The sequence below is a fragment of the Lutra lutra genome, chromosome 2, assembly GCF_902655055.1.
Source record: "Lutra lutra chromosome 2, mLutLut1.2, whole genome shotgun sequence".
Taxonomy (NCBI): domain Eukaryota; kingdom Metazoa; phylum Chordata; class Mammalia; order Carnivora; family Mustelidae; genus Lutra; species Lutra lutra.
Genome location: NC_062279.1, coordinates 145484057 through 145501919, shown reverse-complemented (window position 1 = coordinate 145501919; position 17863 = coordinate 145484057). Strand labels below are relative to the sequence as shown.

General features: G+C 53.8%; 1 protein-coding gene across 10 annotated transcripts in view; it reads right to left on the bottom strand.

The window, feature by feature from the left end:
* JAKMIP1 (janus kinase and microtubule interacting protein 1) overlaps positions 1-17863 on the bottom strand; it is a 123456-nt gene that overhangs the window by 7581 nt on the left and 98012 nt on the right. For 7 of the 10 annotated variants that reach the window (XM_047718835.1, XM_047718826.1, XM_047718828.1 and 4 more), the window contains 6 exons: positions 15976-16077; positions 15234-15287; positions 14552-14617; positions 8646-8714; positions 7007-7084; positions 3794-3997 (listed from right to left, as the gene is read on the bottom strand). In XM_047718835.1, the coding sequence (XP_047574791.1) occupies positions 3794-3997; positions 7007-7084; positions 8646-8714; positions 14552-14617; positions 15234-15287; positions 15976-16077 (573 nt within the window). The remainder of the gene's footprint in view (positions 1-3793; positions 3998-7006; positions 7085-8645; positions 8715-14551; positions 14618-15233; positions 15288-15975; positions 16078-17863) is intronic. The other 3 variants (XM_047718832.1, XM_047718833.1, XM_047718831.1) reach the window with 2 other exon arrangements.

The window sequence follows — 17863 nt, the reverse complement described above, 5'->3', positions numbered from 1 at the left end:
CAGGCTGGGACAGGGTTGGGAGGGGACACCATAATGAGAACATGACCACACGTGGCCTTGGATTCTAGTCCAAAGATGAAGGGATGAATGTGGGGGGGGGGCAGGGTTCAAGTAGGGAATGGCTCCTTCCCGTTCTTCAGGGGTTGGGGGCAGGATCCCCTGCCCAGCAGAGCTCACCATGGGACTCCGGCCACCCCCGTCCCATCTCCCTGTTTATCATCACCAGGTGTGCCTGCACAAGGCTGAGACTTTGTCTTGTTCTCCCTTAAACACGGCTTGGCACCCTACACCTGCCCAGTCACCAGATGTCAAATGAGTGACTGGCAGGGATTATTGTGACAACATGAGAGAGTACAGAGTGAAGATCATGCCGGGTGGGAAAGGTCAAGTGCAGCAGATAGGAACTAACATATGTCCAGGGCTTAGTTTTTGGCAGATGCTCTTCCCAGTACTTTAATTCAATTCTCCACTGACTCTGCTATGACTGTCCCCATTCTACAGGTCTGGAAACTGAGACTCGGGTTACACTATAAGTCAGGGCATTTTTGAATCCAGACTTGTCTGACCTGAAAGCCTGTGCTCCCAATGCCACCCCATAGCTTTCCGTACATAGGCCGTGAGTTCCACTGGCCACGGTTCGGTGGTAGGGGGCAGGGAAGGCCACTGCTACCTGCGTGGCTGGCTCTTATCCAGCTCCTGTGGCCTCTGGTTTTTAAAAATCCTATATTCAGCAGCTGCTGCTTTTGAAAGTTACAGCTTATAGACATTGCACACCTTTTGTCAAGCTCAGTAAACCGTTCCTACACCAGGACCTTTGGACTTGCTGCTCTCTGCGCAGAGCACAGGGGCTCATCTCCACATCATTTCCCATCTGTCCTCATAGCCTTTCTGATATCCTTGGTGTTTATTTGTGCTGTGAGTTTCCTCACTGGATTATAAGAGCATGTTCTCCACGAAAGCAGGGACTTGGCTCCCTGCCCCAGCCCCAGAGGCCAGTCCTGTGCCTGGCACATAAGTACTCTACTGGTACACAGCCACTGAAGGCAAGCAGGAAGCCACAAAACCTCACTTTTGCCGACACCCTGGGGTCTCAGGGCTTGTTGGAAGGCAACCGTCCCCTCTGCTTGGGCATCACACCAGGATGACCAAATCCAGGAAATTCTGTTACAAGGAACAGGTGTGCTCTCAAGTCTGAGCGTCTTCTACGAAGACACCAAGATGCCGGCTGGGGCCCCCATGCCGGTTACTGTCACACATATGGCACTTGGCAGGGACAGGGAGCAAGGAGCAGCGAGCGCCATGGTGTCTCAGATACCCCTGTGACTGCCACGCCGGGAGAGTCTGGCCAAGCATCTCCCCCTCAAGTCCAAGTCTGGAGGAAGAGCTCTCCAAACTTCCTGGAAGCACAGACGAAGAAGCTGAGGCCCAAGAGGCCTTGCCATTGATTCAGTCAATGAGATGAGCCCTGCCCTCTGAATTCTATGGTCCAATGCCACGGCGGTGGGGGGGGGGGGGGGGGGCGGTTTCACCTGGCCTAAGTCAGGGTGACAGGGTGAGGGAGGAACGCAACAAGAAATGAGAGCTCACACTCTTCCAGAACCAAAAAAGGAATGAGACCCTGCTATGGACTGAGTGGCACCCCAGCCCCAAATTCCTAGGTTGTAGCTGTAACCTCCAGTGTGAATGGATCTGGACGTGTGGCCTCCAGGAGACATTAAGGTTAAGTAAGTTCATAGGGTGGGTCCCTGATCTAGTAGGGTTGGTGGCCTTATAAGAAAAAAAATATCTCTCCCTCCAACCCACCCCCCCTCTTTCTGCGCTGTTTGTCCCCCTCTGGTCATTTGAGGGCACAGGGTGTAGGAGGCCATCTGCGAGCCAGGAAGATCCCAGAGGCCTCACTGGCCACCAGATCAGCCAGCCCCTTGCTCCTGGCCCTCCGGCCTCCAGAGCTGTGACCCACAGGAGTCTGTCTGTGACATTTGTCACAGTGCCCAGAGTGGACGGAGACAGGCCCTTACTCCCTTCTGGAACTCACAGCCCTGGATCTTGAGTTACGATCCCCCCACACTGTGTAACTTTTATCTGCAGAATCCAATTCCGAGGTGCGGCCTGAGAGTCAACATTTCTAACAGCTCCCAGGGAGGCTGCTGCTGCAGCTGGTGGTCCCTCCTCCCCCTCCCTCGCTGCCTCCCTTTCCCTCCACACTCTGAGCTCCAGTGCCCCGCCTAGCAGGGCCTACCGTTGCTCTGACCACTGTCACTGCAAATTTTTGGTCTCCATCCTCAGCGGCCAGCCCTGCACCAGCAATGTCACCACCCACCTGGGCCACAGGGATTCCAAGTCCTCCCTTGCCCCTTCCGCCCCTCTTCACTGGGTGCCTGCCTTTCTTCCTCCCTCAGGACAGGAGGCGGCCCAGTGTGCCAGGACAAAGCCACAGCTTCACCATGGTGGCCTTCTTCCCCGCCCCTACCCCCACGCCCTCCCCCTCTGCTTGGTAGTCTGGGCCTCTGCTTCACCTGCAGGTCTGCAACCCAGGCCTCACTCATCGCTTGCGCACGTCAGACCTTCCCAATCAAAGGACTGATGCCTTCCCTTCTCCTCCCTCCATCTCCAACCTCTCCTTGCCCTTTGTCCCTCTCTGTGCCCACCTGATCAGGAATCTCCCTACTAATGAAACCTCTCTCTCCCTATACACAGGGTGTGAGTGTGTGTGTGTGTGTGTGTGTGTGTGTGTGTGTGAGTGTGCGCATGCCTGTGCACTCCAACTGCATGCACATGGCTTCAGAGCTGGGGTGCTAGGGAGCAGACAACCTGATGACACCAGTGTGGTAGGCAGCATGGGGATGGAGGCGACAGCCAGGTCGGGGTCACAAGGGGCCTCCTGCGTGTCCTCTCAACCAAACCAAGTCTTGTATGAAGAGACCTCCCAGGCTGACCATTCCCCCTTCCCCTTTGCCACATCTTTCCACTTTTGGCTGGCCCACCCATGCATCCTCTACAGATCTACGGGGACCTGTGCTGTCTTCGGACGTGAACCTCCCCTGCCCCTTCCTGATGTGGCAAGCTCGCTCTGCCCTCTGTGATGTTGCCTCCCTTGCTCATTCATGTCCTTCCTCCCTGGTGGGACTCCTACACACTGTGTGACCTTCAGGCACGTGATTTAACCTTCCTGAGCCCCAGCGCCCTCATCAGGAGAATGGATGTCATCGTCCCCACCCCGCAGGGGGACCACCATCAAAGGTCCCCACGAGTGAGTACCCAGCAAATGTTGGAGTAGATGTTGGGGCCTCTTTGTCCCTGTTACCTCCCTGCAGTCCTTGCAGCCAGGCTCCCCCTGGGCTTGGTAGCACATGACCGTCACACAGGACTCCAAGCCTTGGAAGACATTTAGGGTTTCAGAGTTCAGTCCTCAAATTAGGCATCATCACAAAATAAAGCCCCCCCCCCCCCAAAAAAAAAGTGCACACCGTTCAGCCACGCCTCCTGGTTTTAAAAAGAACCTGACCTTCAAATTGAGTCCACCTGCCTGCCAGGAGGGAGAGCCCCAGGGGACGACTGGCTGGGGTTTGCATGAGGATCCAGCAGGGGGTGCCCTCCCCTTGCAATGTGTATCCGAACACTGCTCCCCTTCGCTGACAACGCATGGCCTGAGAATTCCTGCCTTGCTTCCCGAGGAGACTCGCTTGGCGGCCAGCGGGCCATCAGCCATGCCTGAAACACCAGGTTCCCATCCGAGGGGCCAGAGGCTGGGAAGAGGGCAAGAGGCACCTGGTGCCAGCCACCTGCCCCTCACCTGCTGGGCCTGCTGCAGCAGCTCCATGCGCTCCCGCAGGACCTGGCTGTCGGACTCTCGGCTCTGTCTCAGGATCTGCCGGCGCACCTTCTCCACGGCGGCCTGCAGGTCCTCCCGCTGGCCCTCGCTCAGCGCCTCGCTGGCCCTCCGCCCCGGCTCCTGCTGCAGCGCGTTGTACAGCGTGGCCTCCAGCTCCTGGATTTTCTGAGTGGCCCAAATCACACAGACAGTGGAAGATCACAGACGAGGGACAGTAGGGGCCGGGGCATTGCAGCCGAGGGAGGCAGCGTGGGCGGTCTCAGGCAGGGAGGGGAGCGTGCTGGGGTCGGGGGACTTCACAGAGCAACCAGCCAGACAGACAGGCGGGGGGTGGGAGGGGGAGAGCGAGGGAGCCCCTTTCAGCCCCGTGCACACCTTTTTGAGAACCTGTCTTAGTCTATTCAATCAAGAATAGCCCTCCTCCTTCCAGGAGAGGACAAGGGCTGTAAGAAGAGATAACCACAACCGCTCCTTAAAATGTGTGATTCAGAGAGAGGCTTGGTTCAACCAGTTTCCATTTTGTTCTTAGCGCCCCATGTACTCCCCCCCCAAACCTCCCCTTTTCTCCTGGATGTCAGGGGGGGAAAATGTCTCAAATTGCACACATGTGGTTTTCAGCCAGCTAGTTTGGAATGCGATTTTAACCTAAAGCAAAGAGTGACAATGCTCTAACCGGGCCTGCCTTGCTACAAAAAAGAGACGCCCTGTGTTAGCAAAGCGGATGAGATTAGTGGCCAATTGGAGGCTCCTTGTGAAAGGCAAGAGTTTTAATCATTAGAGGAAGTTATTTCTTTTCCACTTGACCCCCAAGACACTTAAATATAGTTACCTCATGGGGATATCTAGGGACAAAAGAGAGGATTATCTCCTTTTCTGCTTCCCCAAATCCCCAACCACATTGTCCTCGAAAGCAAACCCCATCCTGGGCCAGGCTGACCACTGCTCTGGTCACCGTCACTGCAAATTCTTGGTCTCCACCCTCCCCAGCCTGTTCCACACCTGCAACTACCCCAACACAGGGCTTCCAGCCAGGGATCTAAGGAACTGCTCCTTGTCTTCCCAACACCGACTAGACCAATCTTCAGGTTGGATGGAAACTGCCAAGAAGAGGGAAGACGTGGCTGGAAGCAGGGGTGTGGAGGGGATGTTTTCCAAGGACAAGCCTCTGCAGGCATCTGGCCCCTGCTCTCCCAACTGCTCCCGTCAGTGTCCAGTGTTGGTGTGATTGTGCTCACTCCTGGGGGAGTGAGGGGGGGGCGGGGGGGAATGCTGAACCCATCAGGCCAGAGCCAATCTTAACCACCAGGTGTCCCCCATGGGAAACCCCAAGGCAAAGTCTGTCCACAGGCACGGCCCAGGGCCCTCACGTGGGCTCCACGTGGAACCAGAGCTTGCCTGTGTCTGCTGGCTCACCCCCTCCCCGTGCAGCAGCTAAGCTCCTAGGGGACCACAAGTCACCAGCCTCCAGCTGGGACCCCACCACCTAATTCCAGCAGCTCCACTGTGGACCTACCTTGTCTCACCCAGCGCAATGACAAAGGAACGCGGGCCCATATGTGGCGCCTGCCGCCCTCCCTCCTTCCCAGGCATGAGGCTCCCTCCTGGAGCTTGTTACTTCCCTCACGTTCAAGTCCATCCAGTGCGGCATCAGAACGCAACCCCATTGTGAACCTGAACCCCCCAAGGCTTTGGAACGGTCTTTGGGAAAGAACGTAATTTCTACGGGGTGGCAGGATCGGCTCACCCAGGGGCCTCCTCTGCAGGACCAGGACTCAGAGGGACTCTGGGGCCTTCCTGCAGACAGTACCTAGACAGCAAAGGGTAGACACCGAGCTTTTCCAAAATGTGATGGAAATCACCAGTCCTGCCAGAGGTCCCTTGAAAAGTCAGCCTGTGATTCTGTGAACTTGCCAAAGTGCTTGCTTATGTTCCTCTCCGAGCCCAGGCCCAACCTTCAACCTTCAACACATTAAGGACCCAAGAAGCCCTAAGAGTTTTCTAGACTTGTTCCGTTGGCTTCAGTGCCCATATATCTCCTGAAATCAGAGCTTTCTGGGAAATGCTAGGGAGCCAGTGTCCTATGATGTGGGAAACGCATTCTTGAAAGCACCAGGGAGAGGGGAGGCAGAGTCAAGACAAAACCAGCAAGGGAATGGTTAAGTGTGAGCTTCTCTCCCAGAGAAGGAGGAGATATTTCTATTTTAAATTGCCCTCCGCACCGTGATAACATCGTATGCCCAGAAATAAGTGCTAGGAGGGAAAATTGTCCCATCCCAGTGAGGCTCAATCCCATATGGGACCTACGACCTCTCCGGCCCCCCATCCTCTCTATTCAGGCCTCAGAGCCCAGACACCAAGGGCCAAGGGTCTCAGGGAGGTGGGCCAGCCCCTCCTACCCTGGCTACTGTCACTCCGTCCTCCTGGCCATGCTCATGGAAATGAGGGCCTGAAAGTCATTTTCCAGTTGTGGACTATGCATTTCTTAAGTACACACTATTTCATAAGATGATCTTAAATGCAAATGACCAGGGCAAATACTCGCTTAAGACTTTGGGTACCACACTGCTGCTTCTTGCAAGAAGGGACACTGAACTCTCCATTCTCTGTGCTGTGAGGTTCCCTGGTGGGTCTGTATAATCTCCCCATCTCACTTGCTGCCAGAAGAGGCCTCAAAACCCCAGGACACGTGAACCTGGATGGGATCACATTCTAAGCTAACCACCAGGAAGCCTGGGACAAATTCTGTGGCCCAAACGCAACAGGGCATCAAGTAATTTTGCTTTACTGATCCCCGCCCGCTACTCTCCTGGCTTTACCTCTGTGTTCCTCGGTGACTGCCCCTTGTTCCTGTTCACAGGAAAACTGGCTTTGGGGTTTTACATATAAGTAAGTATTCAAGTAGAACAAACACATAAGAAAGACAGTTGCTTCACGCTCATTTCAAATGATTCCTAGAATTGAAAGCACGCCTGAAGAAACCACCCAGCTAAGTGACTATTTTGGAGAAAAGGGACAATGCTGCTGTACAGTCATTCCCGTCAGAACACAGGGCATTTTGACAGCGTCCACGTGGCCCTGGTGGGGCCCCTAAACATGGTGTCAGCCCCAAAGGAAAACACAGCTTCTGAGGGCGAGTCTAACAAGCCAAAGCAACCAACCCACTTCCGGTCCTACCAGGTACGCCTGGTCGAGGGCTTCCTTCCTGTAGTCCAGCTCCTCCTCCAGGTAGCCCTTCTGCCTGCTGAACAGGTCCTAAAAAACAGGAGGCCCCCCACGATTGAGATCAGCACAAGAACCCACCCTGGTGAGGCTTTTCAGAGGCCCCCTACTCACCACTGCTAGAGAGTGACCCTCCCCCCAAGCTGGGGACCTACCAGGGCTCAGATGAGAAGGGAGGTGATGGTCTGCCCTGCTCGCTCCTCTGCATGAATCTGCAGGAGCCTCACAGGCCCAGGAGTCGTGATCCAGCCTGTCCTGCCTCCTCCTGGCTTCCCCTCCCTGTGGGGGTCTGAAAGCACCAAAGCCATTCTCCTCCAACCCAGTGCCCATGCAGGAATCCTTCTCAGTTCTTCTCATGTCCTGGTGGCCCATGAAGACCATCCCAACAGTTCTCAGATGTGGCTCTTCATCCCCCCCGCCCCCCATGACAGCATCTCCCACCTCGTGACTAGTCTCACTGCTCTCTGCCTCCTCCCCATGCCCAGGTCACTCTTTTGGTCCCTGCAAGCATAGTCTCTCCAGAATGCAAATCTCTACTACTGATTCTGCAAATCTCTACTACTGAACCTGGAAGGTTCCAAGGTTAGAGCTCCTCTCCTGCAGGCGCTTGACTTCACAGATGAAGAAAAAGGACCAGAGAAGCCCAGTGCCTTGGCCTAGATGTGTCCTGGTGGCCGAGGACAGACTAGACTCCAAGCCAGGGCCCTCTCACACCACACATGCTCCTAGGCTGTAAGCAATTCCTTCTACCTTCGGGTTCCACCTCTCATTCCTACTTGCAAAATTTGAATTGGTCTTTGAAGGTTCAAGACCCATTTCATCTGGGCAGCCCTCTCGAACATCCCCAAGGCTGGACACAACGGACCCTTATATGCCACTGTCCCCTGGTGAATAACCACCACCACCACCTCTCACCAGGGACCCCACCAAGCACTGTGCAACACTGGCTGTGCGTCTCACGTCTCTCTTCCCTACAGCCCAGTGAGGTGGACCTTGGAATCCCTCACTTAGCCATGAGGAAATGAAGACCAGTGCATCTTTCCCAAACTCTCAGGGCCGTTAGGGAGGCCAGCAAGGATGGGAGGCCCCGCTGCGTGTCTTCAGAGCCACTGGGCCAAGGACTTCAGCATCGCCCACATGCAGCTTCTAATGTCCCCAGGCTGCCCCATGGCTCTTGGCTCATCCTCAAAGGCTTGCGAGCTAGCTCCTCAAGGCAGGGACCCCGCATGTTCCTCACTGAACTGCAAATTCCTCACTGGACTGCTAATCCCGGCATGGCACCTGGGATAACAGAGGCTCTGAAAATAGGTATTAAGTCACTACTGAGTGAGTGAAAGAGTAAGCGAATGGATGACAATTACCTGACACAGCCATTAGGGCAAAGGCAAAATTGAGAAATGCACGCAAATCAGTGCCCACCAAAATACATGTGAGGGGCGCCTGTGCGCCACCACCCCACGCTTGGGTGCCCTCTCTCTCTCAAAGAAATAAAATCTTAAAAAAAAAAAAAAAAGAATACATGGAGGCCTTCCTGGAAAGGAAGCTGTGTGCACCATTCCCACCCTCCTGCCTCCCACAGTGCTGAGTCTTTTACCTTTTCCCTCTCCAGGTCCAGCATCTTCTGGGTCAGGGCCGCCTCAGTTCCCTCTATTTGCTTCAGCCACTGGAAAACAGCAGGGACAGAGGGTCAGCAAATGAGAACCCGTGTCAGTCGGGGGTCTTCCACCAAAAACGAGTGTGCAGGGGGCCTCCTCCTCAACGAGGCTCCTGGCCTCCACGGCCCGTGCCAGGGCGGCCCTCAAAACAGAATTTTGTTGTCTGTACAGATGTTCAACTTTGACAGATGTTGGCTCAGGAATTGACTAAATCATGGATATCTGTGCGTGTGTGTGTGTGTGTGTGTGTGTGCGCACGCGCGCTTGTGCATGGGTGTAGGTAAGTGTTTCTGATCAAGCTGCATGTCCAGGAAGGACTTGGCGTTTGAGCTGCGGGGGCCTGACTTGGTGCATAGTGGGCCCCTGTGTGCGTCTGGGGGCTCTGCGGCTGGGTGGCTGAGTGCTACTGGGGTCCCTGCTGAGTGCCGCAAGGGTGGCTTCATGCTGGGGACCTCCTCCAGACTTTCATGCCCATCATTTGGCAGACACAGCCTCACACATTTTATAGGTGGAGACATGGATGCCTAGTTAAGTCTCCTGTCCAAGGTCATATAGGTGGGCAATGGCAATCTCTAACCCAGCCTGCAAAACCTCACCCCTGCAGCAGCACCCTTGAGTGGTTAGGTGCTGAGTTCCAGGGCAAGAGGGTGCTGAAGTGAGCTGGCGAGCACCTGCTAAGGGCAGGTCACAGGGACAGTCTGTCTCTTCTTGGGTCTGGGCTGGTGGTGAACGGGAGGTGGGCAGCTGTTTCTCAGGATGGAGGTATGCATGTGTGTCTTTATAGGAATCCAACTAAGAGGTGGGCTGGTGGGGAGACCTGCGGGGGATTCAGTGGGGGTGTCTGAGGGCAGGGGCTGTCCATATTTGACACTGTGTATGAATGCGTGCATTCAACACAATAGAGAGCCTCCTTGCCTCCAGCCTAGGGACCACGCCCCTTTCCTGGCTTCCTAGCCTTGCTCAGCGGCCACAGCCACTCGAGGCTCAGCTGGCTCCTAGCTTTCCTTCTCCTCTCCCACTGAGGCTCCCCCTCCTCTTGGAGCCCTGCCCTTGGCTTCCACCCCCCCCACTCCCACTCGGGGGATTCTTCCAGTCTCTTCCTCTGCTCTCGCAGTATCCCCCTGCAGCCAAGGCCGCCCCACCACATCTCCCTCTGAGGCCTCCCTAGCCTCCCTGGTCCTTCAGCTCAGGACGAGCCCCATTTCCCCCAAACCAGGAAGTGGGGAGCCGCCTTGATTTCTCCTTCCCCTCCCCTGTCCATACATTGGTTCCACCTCCTCCTGTTTCCAACACCCACCCACCTGCCACACACCACAGCCACCACCCCTCCAGGCTCCTGTCTGGACCCAAAGCCCTTTCTCCTTTCAAGCCCATACATCCTCTCAAAAACCCACTTCTGCTTAAAGCCTTCAGGGACATCCCATCACTCCTGACAAAGGCTGGCCCCCAAGCCCAGCCTGCTCTCCCTGCCTGGAACATCACTACCTCTTCCACCCCTGGCCTCTGCCTCAGGCCTTCACTGAGCTAACACCAACTCAGCCTTCTGGCCAAATTACTGTCGCCTCCTCCAGGAAGCCTGCCCCGCTTCCTAAGTCCATGGGGTGAGGTGCCCTCCAGGATTCCTACATCATCCTAGAATGGCTCCCACGGCACTCACCTGACAGATTGCTGTTGTCTGTTTCCCTCCCACGGAAGCCCAAAGGCAGGGACCATATCGGACGTGTTCTGATATACCTCCTTACCCATCACAGGCCCAGGGTGAAGCATGTGCCCAACAAACATGGTTGAACAAGTACAGACGTGAGAGCATGGAGGTCTGGGAGGGGGAGTGCTGGCTCCATGGAGGGAACAAGACTAGATGAAGCTGTAATCACACAGTCTTCCCCCAACATCAGAGTGAGCTTAGCCTCCAGAGTGGACCCCCAGAGCCAGTGGCAGAAGCCAAAATTAGAGCATTTCGTTAGACGTTATTGAAAGGATGTGAGATGTCTCAAAAATAGATAAGCATATTTTTGGTTGGAAATGAAAAACATTTCATTTTTAATATCCTAATGCAGGCAGTCCCAAAATGAATCAAATTTCAATGGAAAAAACAATCAAAATCCAGTTTTGAATCATTACAACAAGCTGCTCTTAGAATAGGTTTTATAGAATATGGTGTCCAGTCTCTTCTTACTGTTAAAAAAAAATTGACGTGTATATTACACATAGAAAGAAAAAACTTGAAAAGTACTTCTCAGCAATTGAAGGAGGAAAATGAGGGCAAAAAACACTGGCCATGAGCATCCTGGGTATGAGAGGTCATGAATCTCCCACTGAACAGAATCCATCAGATAGCCACTAGGCCACACTTGGGAGAGCGAATACCTAAATACACGTGGATCTGTACCACCCCCCAGAAAGAAGGGGTACGGGGACACCTGCCCTCCCCCAAACCTGCATGGGAGAAGTGAATCAGTGTACAGGGATTTGGGCAGGAGGACATTCTGTAGGAAGCCAGGTCTCCGCCTATAGGTACAGGCCCCCTGAGCCCGAGCTGGGGGGAGGGCAGGAGCCCTCTCTCCTCTAACACCCAACTCTCCCTTCAAGAGGGTCCCAAGACCTTGACCCCAGGCCAACTATTGGAAAGTTTGACTGCGGCCACAGGTCTAAGCTGAATCCGCTAAGGTACTGTTACCAGTGAGAAAATGAAATTAAAAAAAAAAAAACAAAAAACAAAAAACTTTCATCTGTCTGATTGGTTTTGACTGTTTCTCAAATTGGTTTTGAACTTAAAGGCGCTTCATCAAGAAGAGATGTGACTCGGGGCTCCTGAGTGGCTCAGTCGGTTAGGCGTCGGACTCCTGATTTCGGCTCAGGTCCTAATCTTGAGGTTGTGGGATGGAGTCCCAAGTGGGGCTCTATGCTGGGGGTGGAGCCCGCTTGGGATTCTCTCTCTCACTCCCCCTCTGTCCTTCCCATCCCCTCTCTCTCCCTCTCTAAAAATAAATAAATAATTTTTTTTTTTTAAATGAAAAAGAAGAGGTATGACTCTGATCACCTGTAAACCTTCAGACATCCTACGTTCAAGCTTCTCTGCTGGGCACATGCTACTTGCAGAGGGCATGGGGTGGGGACAAGACATGGAACCTGACCTTGTACTCTGCTAACCTTCAAGAAGGGGCAGGGCTTCCCCAGTCAAGGAAAGGAATATGACAACCCCCTAGAGCAAGATGCCCTGGCAAGGTCATGCAGGAACACCACATGACAGTCCTCAATAGACTTGCACCTCACTTATATGCTTCTACAAAAGCAGCATTGTGCCTCCAAAGAGAAAACTGAAGTTGCCCTCAGCTTGGTCAGATGCTAACACTGAGTGGCAATTTCTAAGACCACATGCATTCGGGTGCCAGCTCGTGAACTCCAGGGTGACCAACTCATGCGTGCTTGCTCAGCACTATCTCCGTTCCAGCACTGACATCCCCACGTCCCAGGAACCCCTCAGTCCCAGGCAAACTGGGCAGTCTGTCTCCCCAGGGGGCCTGTCAGGGCTCTCAGCTGGTCTCGAAGACCCACCTTTCCTCTTGGGGCCACTCCCAACACCAACACCCCCCCTGGGGGAACAGATAGCACCTCCCAAATGTATGGGATCTTTAGCCACAGATCTGTGGCAGGGCTAGGATCTCTAAGACCCAATCTGAGAACAGGGGAAAATACTGTTCTGAGTCCAGTCCCCAAGGACCATCCCAGATGGGGAGGTAGGCCTCTCACCTGTACCCCGTGGGCTAGTGAAAGGTGTGGGGGCACAGGGTCAAAGTAGAGGGTTGCTATAGGCCAGGAAGGGGTCTGAAGGGGGAGCATCGCTAATCTCTCATGGTTGCTGAGAGGAAAAGGCACCCTACAGATCTGAGGTGGGGGGCCCAAGGCTGCAGATCTGGACCCCCACGATTTGCCAGGCTGTGGGGAGGAGTATGTCAGGGAGAAGGGAGCAGCTTGAAAGGGGCTATTCTCAGCAAGGCTGTGAACTCCCTACAAGGTGTGGCCTTCCAAGAGACTCTGGGGGTTGGAGAGAGGGAGCACCCCAGGCCTGCTGCCCAGCCCCCTCCCTAACCAGCCACCCAAGTCATGGAGGGTTCCTGCTTTTGGTTCACAGTCAACCATCACTGGCCAAACCCCTTTGCCCTAAGTGCTCAGTAGCGATGTTTCTGTTTAAAAATGCCATGTCCTAGAGTCCCAATACCAACCCTACCAGGTTTGCAGGTCCCTGGTTCCATGGCTCAGAGTGACCCAGAGGCCGATCTGCAGAACCCCCAGGTGGTGGTGGTGGGGGGGGTCCACCCAGGAGGGGTCTCCCAGTCTCCCAGGGGATGAGGAAGGAACTTCATAGCCTGACCTCACCAATCCTCCAGGAAGCACTTGCCATGAAACTGAGTCTTGAATGTTTACTAAACACTTTATGTGTTTGTGCACTTTATGCACAGAGCTCTGCATAGGACGTAGGATACACTGGTGGGAGGGATGTTTACTGAGTGAATACGGTGTGCCTAACCCTGTATGGTCACCTGCAGCTAAGGGGCCCAGCAGCCAGCCAGGCATGAGTCAGCATCACCCCCTGCCCACCTGGGGACATAGGCTCAGCCAGGTGAAGGGACTTGGGAAGTGACTTGCCTCCTGTGTGACCTCAGGCAAGGCTTAAGTCTGTTACCAATACTTCATGCCCTTCACATGGCTAGGGAGGAAGGACAAGAGCCCAGGGCAGAAAACTGTTTCTATTTTCAATGCCCCTCCAAAAATTCTGGGAAGAATCTTGATTAAGATCACTAAGACCTCCTTGTCATTAAAATGGTATTTTTAAGTTACAGCTCTCTGGATGGGACTGCATAAAAGAAACGTGTACCTTAAATATCCTAAACACATGTAAAAGGTAAACAAACCAGGAACGTATTTTTAACAAATACAGCAAAAAATTGTTATCTTAATATGCAAAGCAGAGGGAGAAGTCAGTAAGAAACACAGTACTTATGACAAACACGTATTGAATAACCGATGAAAGAATGAATGAACGAATAACAAACCCAGTGGAAACAACAGAAATGTTGTTACACTTCATAAAGAAGGAAGGAAATAGATAATACACAGTAACAACCCAGAATCACCACCACTCATCAATGCAAACAGAAACATTAACATCATGAGATTTTAGCCCCTGGAACTGGCAGGGTTCTCTAGCGGGGACATGTCCGTTGAACGTGGAACAAGCAATGTGGTCACACGCAAGTGGAGGGGGAATTGGGACCCCTTTTCTAGAAACCATTTTGACAATATTAAATTTCTGAAAACCCCCCCTTACCAGTTAGCCCCATGATTCCACCCCTAGAGTGTCTCCCGTGGAAGTGCTTTAAAAGATTCGTAGGAATCTACGGGTGAAAATATTCACCGCTGCATAACGATAAATGGGGGGCGGAGATAATGGAAAGGCAAAATCCAGCTGCTGAGGCATAATTCGCTTCCGGTTTAACCGCAGGGTAGAAGAAGGCGGGCTGGAAGCCTAAGAAGCAGGGTTAAAAACTGGAAGTCAAGTACGAGTTTGACTAAGCTTAAGAAACCGGGATGGCAAAAACCCGATAGGAAAGCCACCCCGGTGTTGCAGATGCTTCCTCGACGGGGTTTTCCTTTGCTTCTGTGCTAAGCTCTCTAGTGGAAGCGGGGTGACTTCAGGCGGGAAAGGAACAGCATGCGCGTGCACATGCAGACGCGGACGCGGGAGCGCATGCCCCAGGGCCACACCAGACAGCAGCACGCAGGTTCTTGTGTGGCGCGGGGGAGCTCGGACACGTGCACGGACAGAAGCGCCGCGGGGCTCTACCTTTTCACACAGGGCAAGCACAGTTCCAGCTTGGATTATTGCAACCTGTTCTTCGTTTCTCAAATTCTAAAACACAAAAACGGGGGAAGGGCATTTTACACTGGACCCCACATCCCCGTGCAGACAGCGCTGACCGGCTTGGATGCCCCTCCAAGAGGGGACCCTGGGGCTTGGCCCCCACTCTCTAGAGGGGCCGGTGTTCAAACGCAAGCTGCATCGTGTCATCTCTGGGGCCAAGGCTTTTGGAGTTAGGGCCTGTTTGGGCCAATCTTTTAAGGGGGCAAAAACACTGCGCTCTGCTTTTGGAAATCTCGAGGGATCCCGCTCTCCCTCTGGGTGATCCTCTGTGCGCGCCCTCATTCCTCACAGGAGCGAGGGATGAGCTCAATCCAGAAGCTAAGTCTGGAAGCCCCCACCCCCTTCCCCCAGTGACACCGCGACCCCCCTGTGACAGCGTGATCCGCTCCTCACAGCACGATCCCCCCGTGGCAGCGCGATCCCCACCCCCATGGCAGCGCGGCCCACCCACCCTCGCGGGGGCACGGCCAGACAGAAGCCTCACACTGCACGTGTCAGATCTCTCCAGTTAGGAAGAAACTGAACCGAAAGGAAAGGAAAGGCACACACAGCACACCCAGGTGGAGACAAGAGCGCGCGAGCAGAAGCCGACCGGCATAGTTACCCCATTATCGCCAAGGATATCTAGCTTCTTCATAAGTTCAGAAACATTCACATCCTGGAAAAGATTTCCAACGTTCATTTTGCGGGAGCCGCCCAGCCCGTGCACCCCGGTCTCTAGCGCAGCGGCCTCGGCCTCGTCCGGGTCCCTCTCTGGGCGCGCACCGCGGGGCCCAGCGCTCCCGACGGCTCCTTCGGGGTCCAGGGAGAGAAGGCAGGGCCTGCCACTCGTCCACGGAGCTTTCCAGAAAGGCTGGAGGAGTGGCGAGGGTCAGCAGGACCCCAGCCTGCAACCTGGCCTCCCGCCCGCTCACTCACGGCTGCAGCCCGCGGGGCTCAGCGCCGCTCTGACGCCACACGCACGACACGTCACGTCACGTCACGTCACGTCACATCGCGTCACGTCCCATCCCGGGGCGGCTGCTGCCCTGCAGACCTCACTCCCGGGAGGGTGCGGCTCGGAGAGCTCGCAACCCGGAGCTGGGGGGCGGCCAAGCCGGGGTACGCCCTCAAAGCTGTGTCCCACGGCTCTGCTCTTTTGACATGGGTGCAAATGCAGTGACATTTGGTGACCCTCTGAGAAACAAACTCCGACTTTCAACATATGGTGGGGGGGACCGGGCCCTCTGGTTCAACTTGACTCATAGCCAGCACAAAGTCACAGTCCCCGCGTACGGCCGGGCCTGGCCTTCCAGCGGGCCCCTGGCCATCTCGGTTTAGCGGAGGCACCCCCCCAAGCACGCTACCTTAACTCCTTCCTGGTGACAGAACAGCTGGAGGGCGCTGCTGTTGTTCTCGGGGAAGGTGCTGATTTGGAGGTTAAATGCTGGCGACCTCCGCTCTCTTTCCTGGAGAAAAGATTCGGTTTAAAAACAGAACTTTATTGGATTGTCTACCACTTGCCATTTTCCCACGTAACGCCGCAAAAAACCAAGGCATTCCAGTTGGCAAAGGCGTTACTAAAAGGCGCCCATTCAGACGACCGTCTCTGGGTCCACGAAGGCGTGCGCCGTGGTCCCGCCTCCGCCACGCACTGGATCGCTGCGCAAACGAGTCTACTTCTTACCTACTCAGCTAGGAAGAAACGGTTAACAAGGTGTCATGTGTTCACTTGCCGTGAGCTGGAAACCCGGGAAGCCACAGATCATCATTCAGTACTTGGTAAGGACGAGTGTGGGAAATTTCAACAGACAACATAGCCACCAGCCATGGAGTGTCCCCTGTGCCTTGGGGCACGTCGCTCTCCCATTGAATTCTCACAACCCCAGGAGGCAAGCATTATGGCTTTCATTTCACAGACCGGAGGCTGGGGCAGGATAGGGGGCGAGTCGGGTCCTGCGCTACTGAGTGGAGAGACCAGGACACAAACCTCCCGTTCACCTTTTTTTTTTCCCCAATATAATCTCCTGACTTCGTTCACAATTTTTTTGAAACACACCAGTGAGCCTTCTATCCCTGCCTTAGATTGATAATCAAATCTCCATAACTAAAGAAGGAAAAGCAAGCATTTTCCCAGGAGAGGTGCTTATTAATCAGACGTAAATTGACATGTTTTTAAAAAGGACAGGAGAAGCCCGATTAATTACAGGGATATATTATGTAGCTCTGCCTTTAAAACTTGAGCAACAGACAGGCTGGCTTTATGGGAAGACAAGCAGAGAAGACCTTTCTAAATTATCCCTTCCAATCAAACTGCTTTTATTTTCTCAAAATCACAGTAAGATAAGTAAACATGCTTGGACCATTCCTGTAGCATCTAGTGACAGTGTCTATGGGTCCCTTTAATCATTCAACTAAGAAATGTAACCAAATGAGCACTAGCTTGGAGAGTGAGACCTCTGCAGATGCTCTTGGATAAGGTGAATGGAGAGGGGAAGGGAAGGGGGCCATTCATTCAACTGACTTCCCCAAAGCCCAGCCAACATGGCTAACCTGGTTTGAAGCAGTTCAGGGGGGAAAGTTTATTTCTCTTATTAGCCAAGAAGACCAAAATTCACAGTGGTTCCATTGTGTGGATGTTTTCTTATCTACAATACTTAAATGGAGTCCCCATAGAAAAGGGGACAGAAAGCTCCTATTTTATACGAACGAAAGTCAGAAAATTGGTTTCTAATGGCTCCGAAGGATGGTGGAGACACTTAAAGAAAATTCTAGTACACTGAGAAATGCTCATGGAAATCCTCTGAAAAGGACATGGACAAAGCCCTGGGAAAGGTTTCCTCGCTGGCCGAACTGTGAACAGTGACCTCGCATGGCTTCCTGCTCCTGCTGTGTGAGTGGAAGACCCTGTTCCCATTCAAGCAAAAGTTGGGTTGCACAGCAACGCTTGGTTTGGAGGCATTGGGGCCACACAGTCCATGCCAACACGACAAAGGACAAGATGGTAAATTCTGGTGCAAACAACTTTAACAGAAGCCAGGAGGAGGAAACAAAACAGGAGGGACACAAGTGTCGCAAGGGTGCTGGCTTTTCCCGGGGTGGGGGGAGGGACCGTGCATGCAAAGGCTTCAGTGGAGGGAGAGCAGAGCCACTCAGGTGCTCAGACAAACAGGTGCTCAGACAAATGAATCACAAACTTAGGTGATGTTTAAAATGTGGATGGCTTTTAAATGGCAACAAACAGAAAAAGGAGTA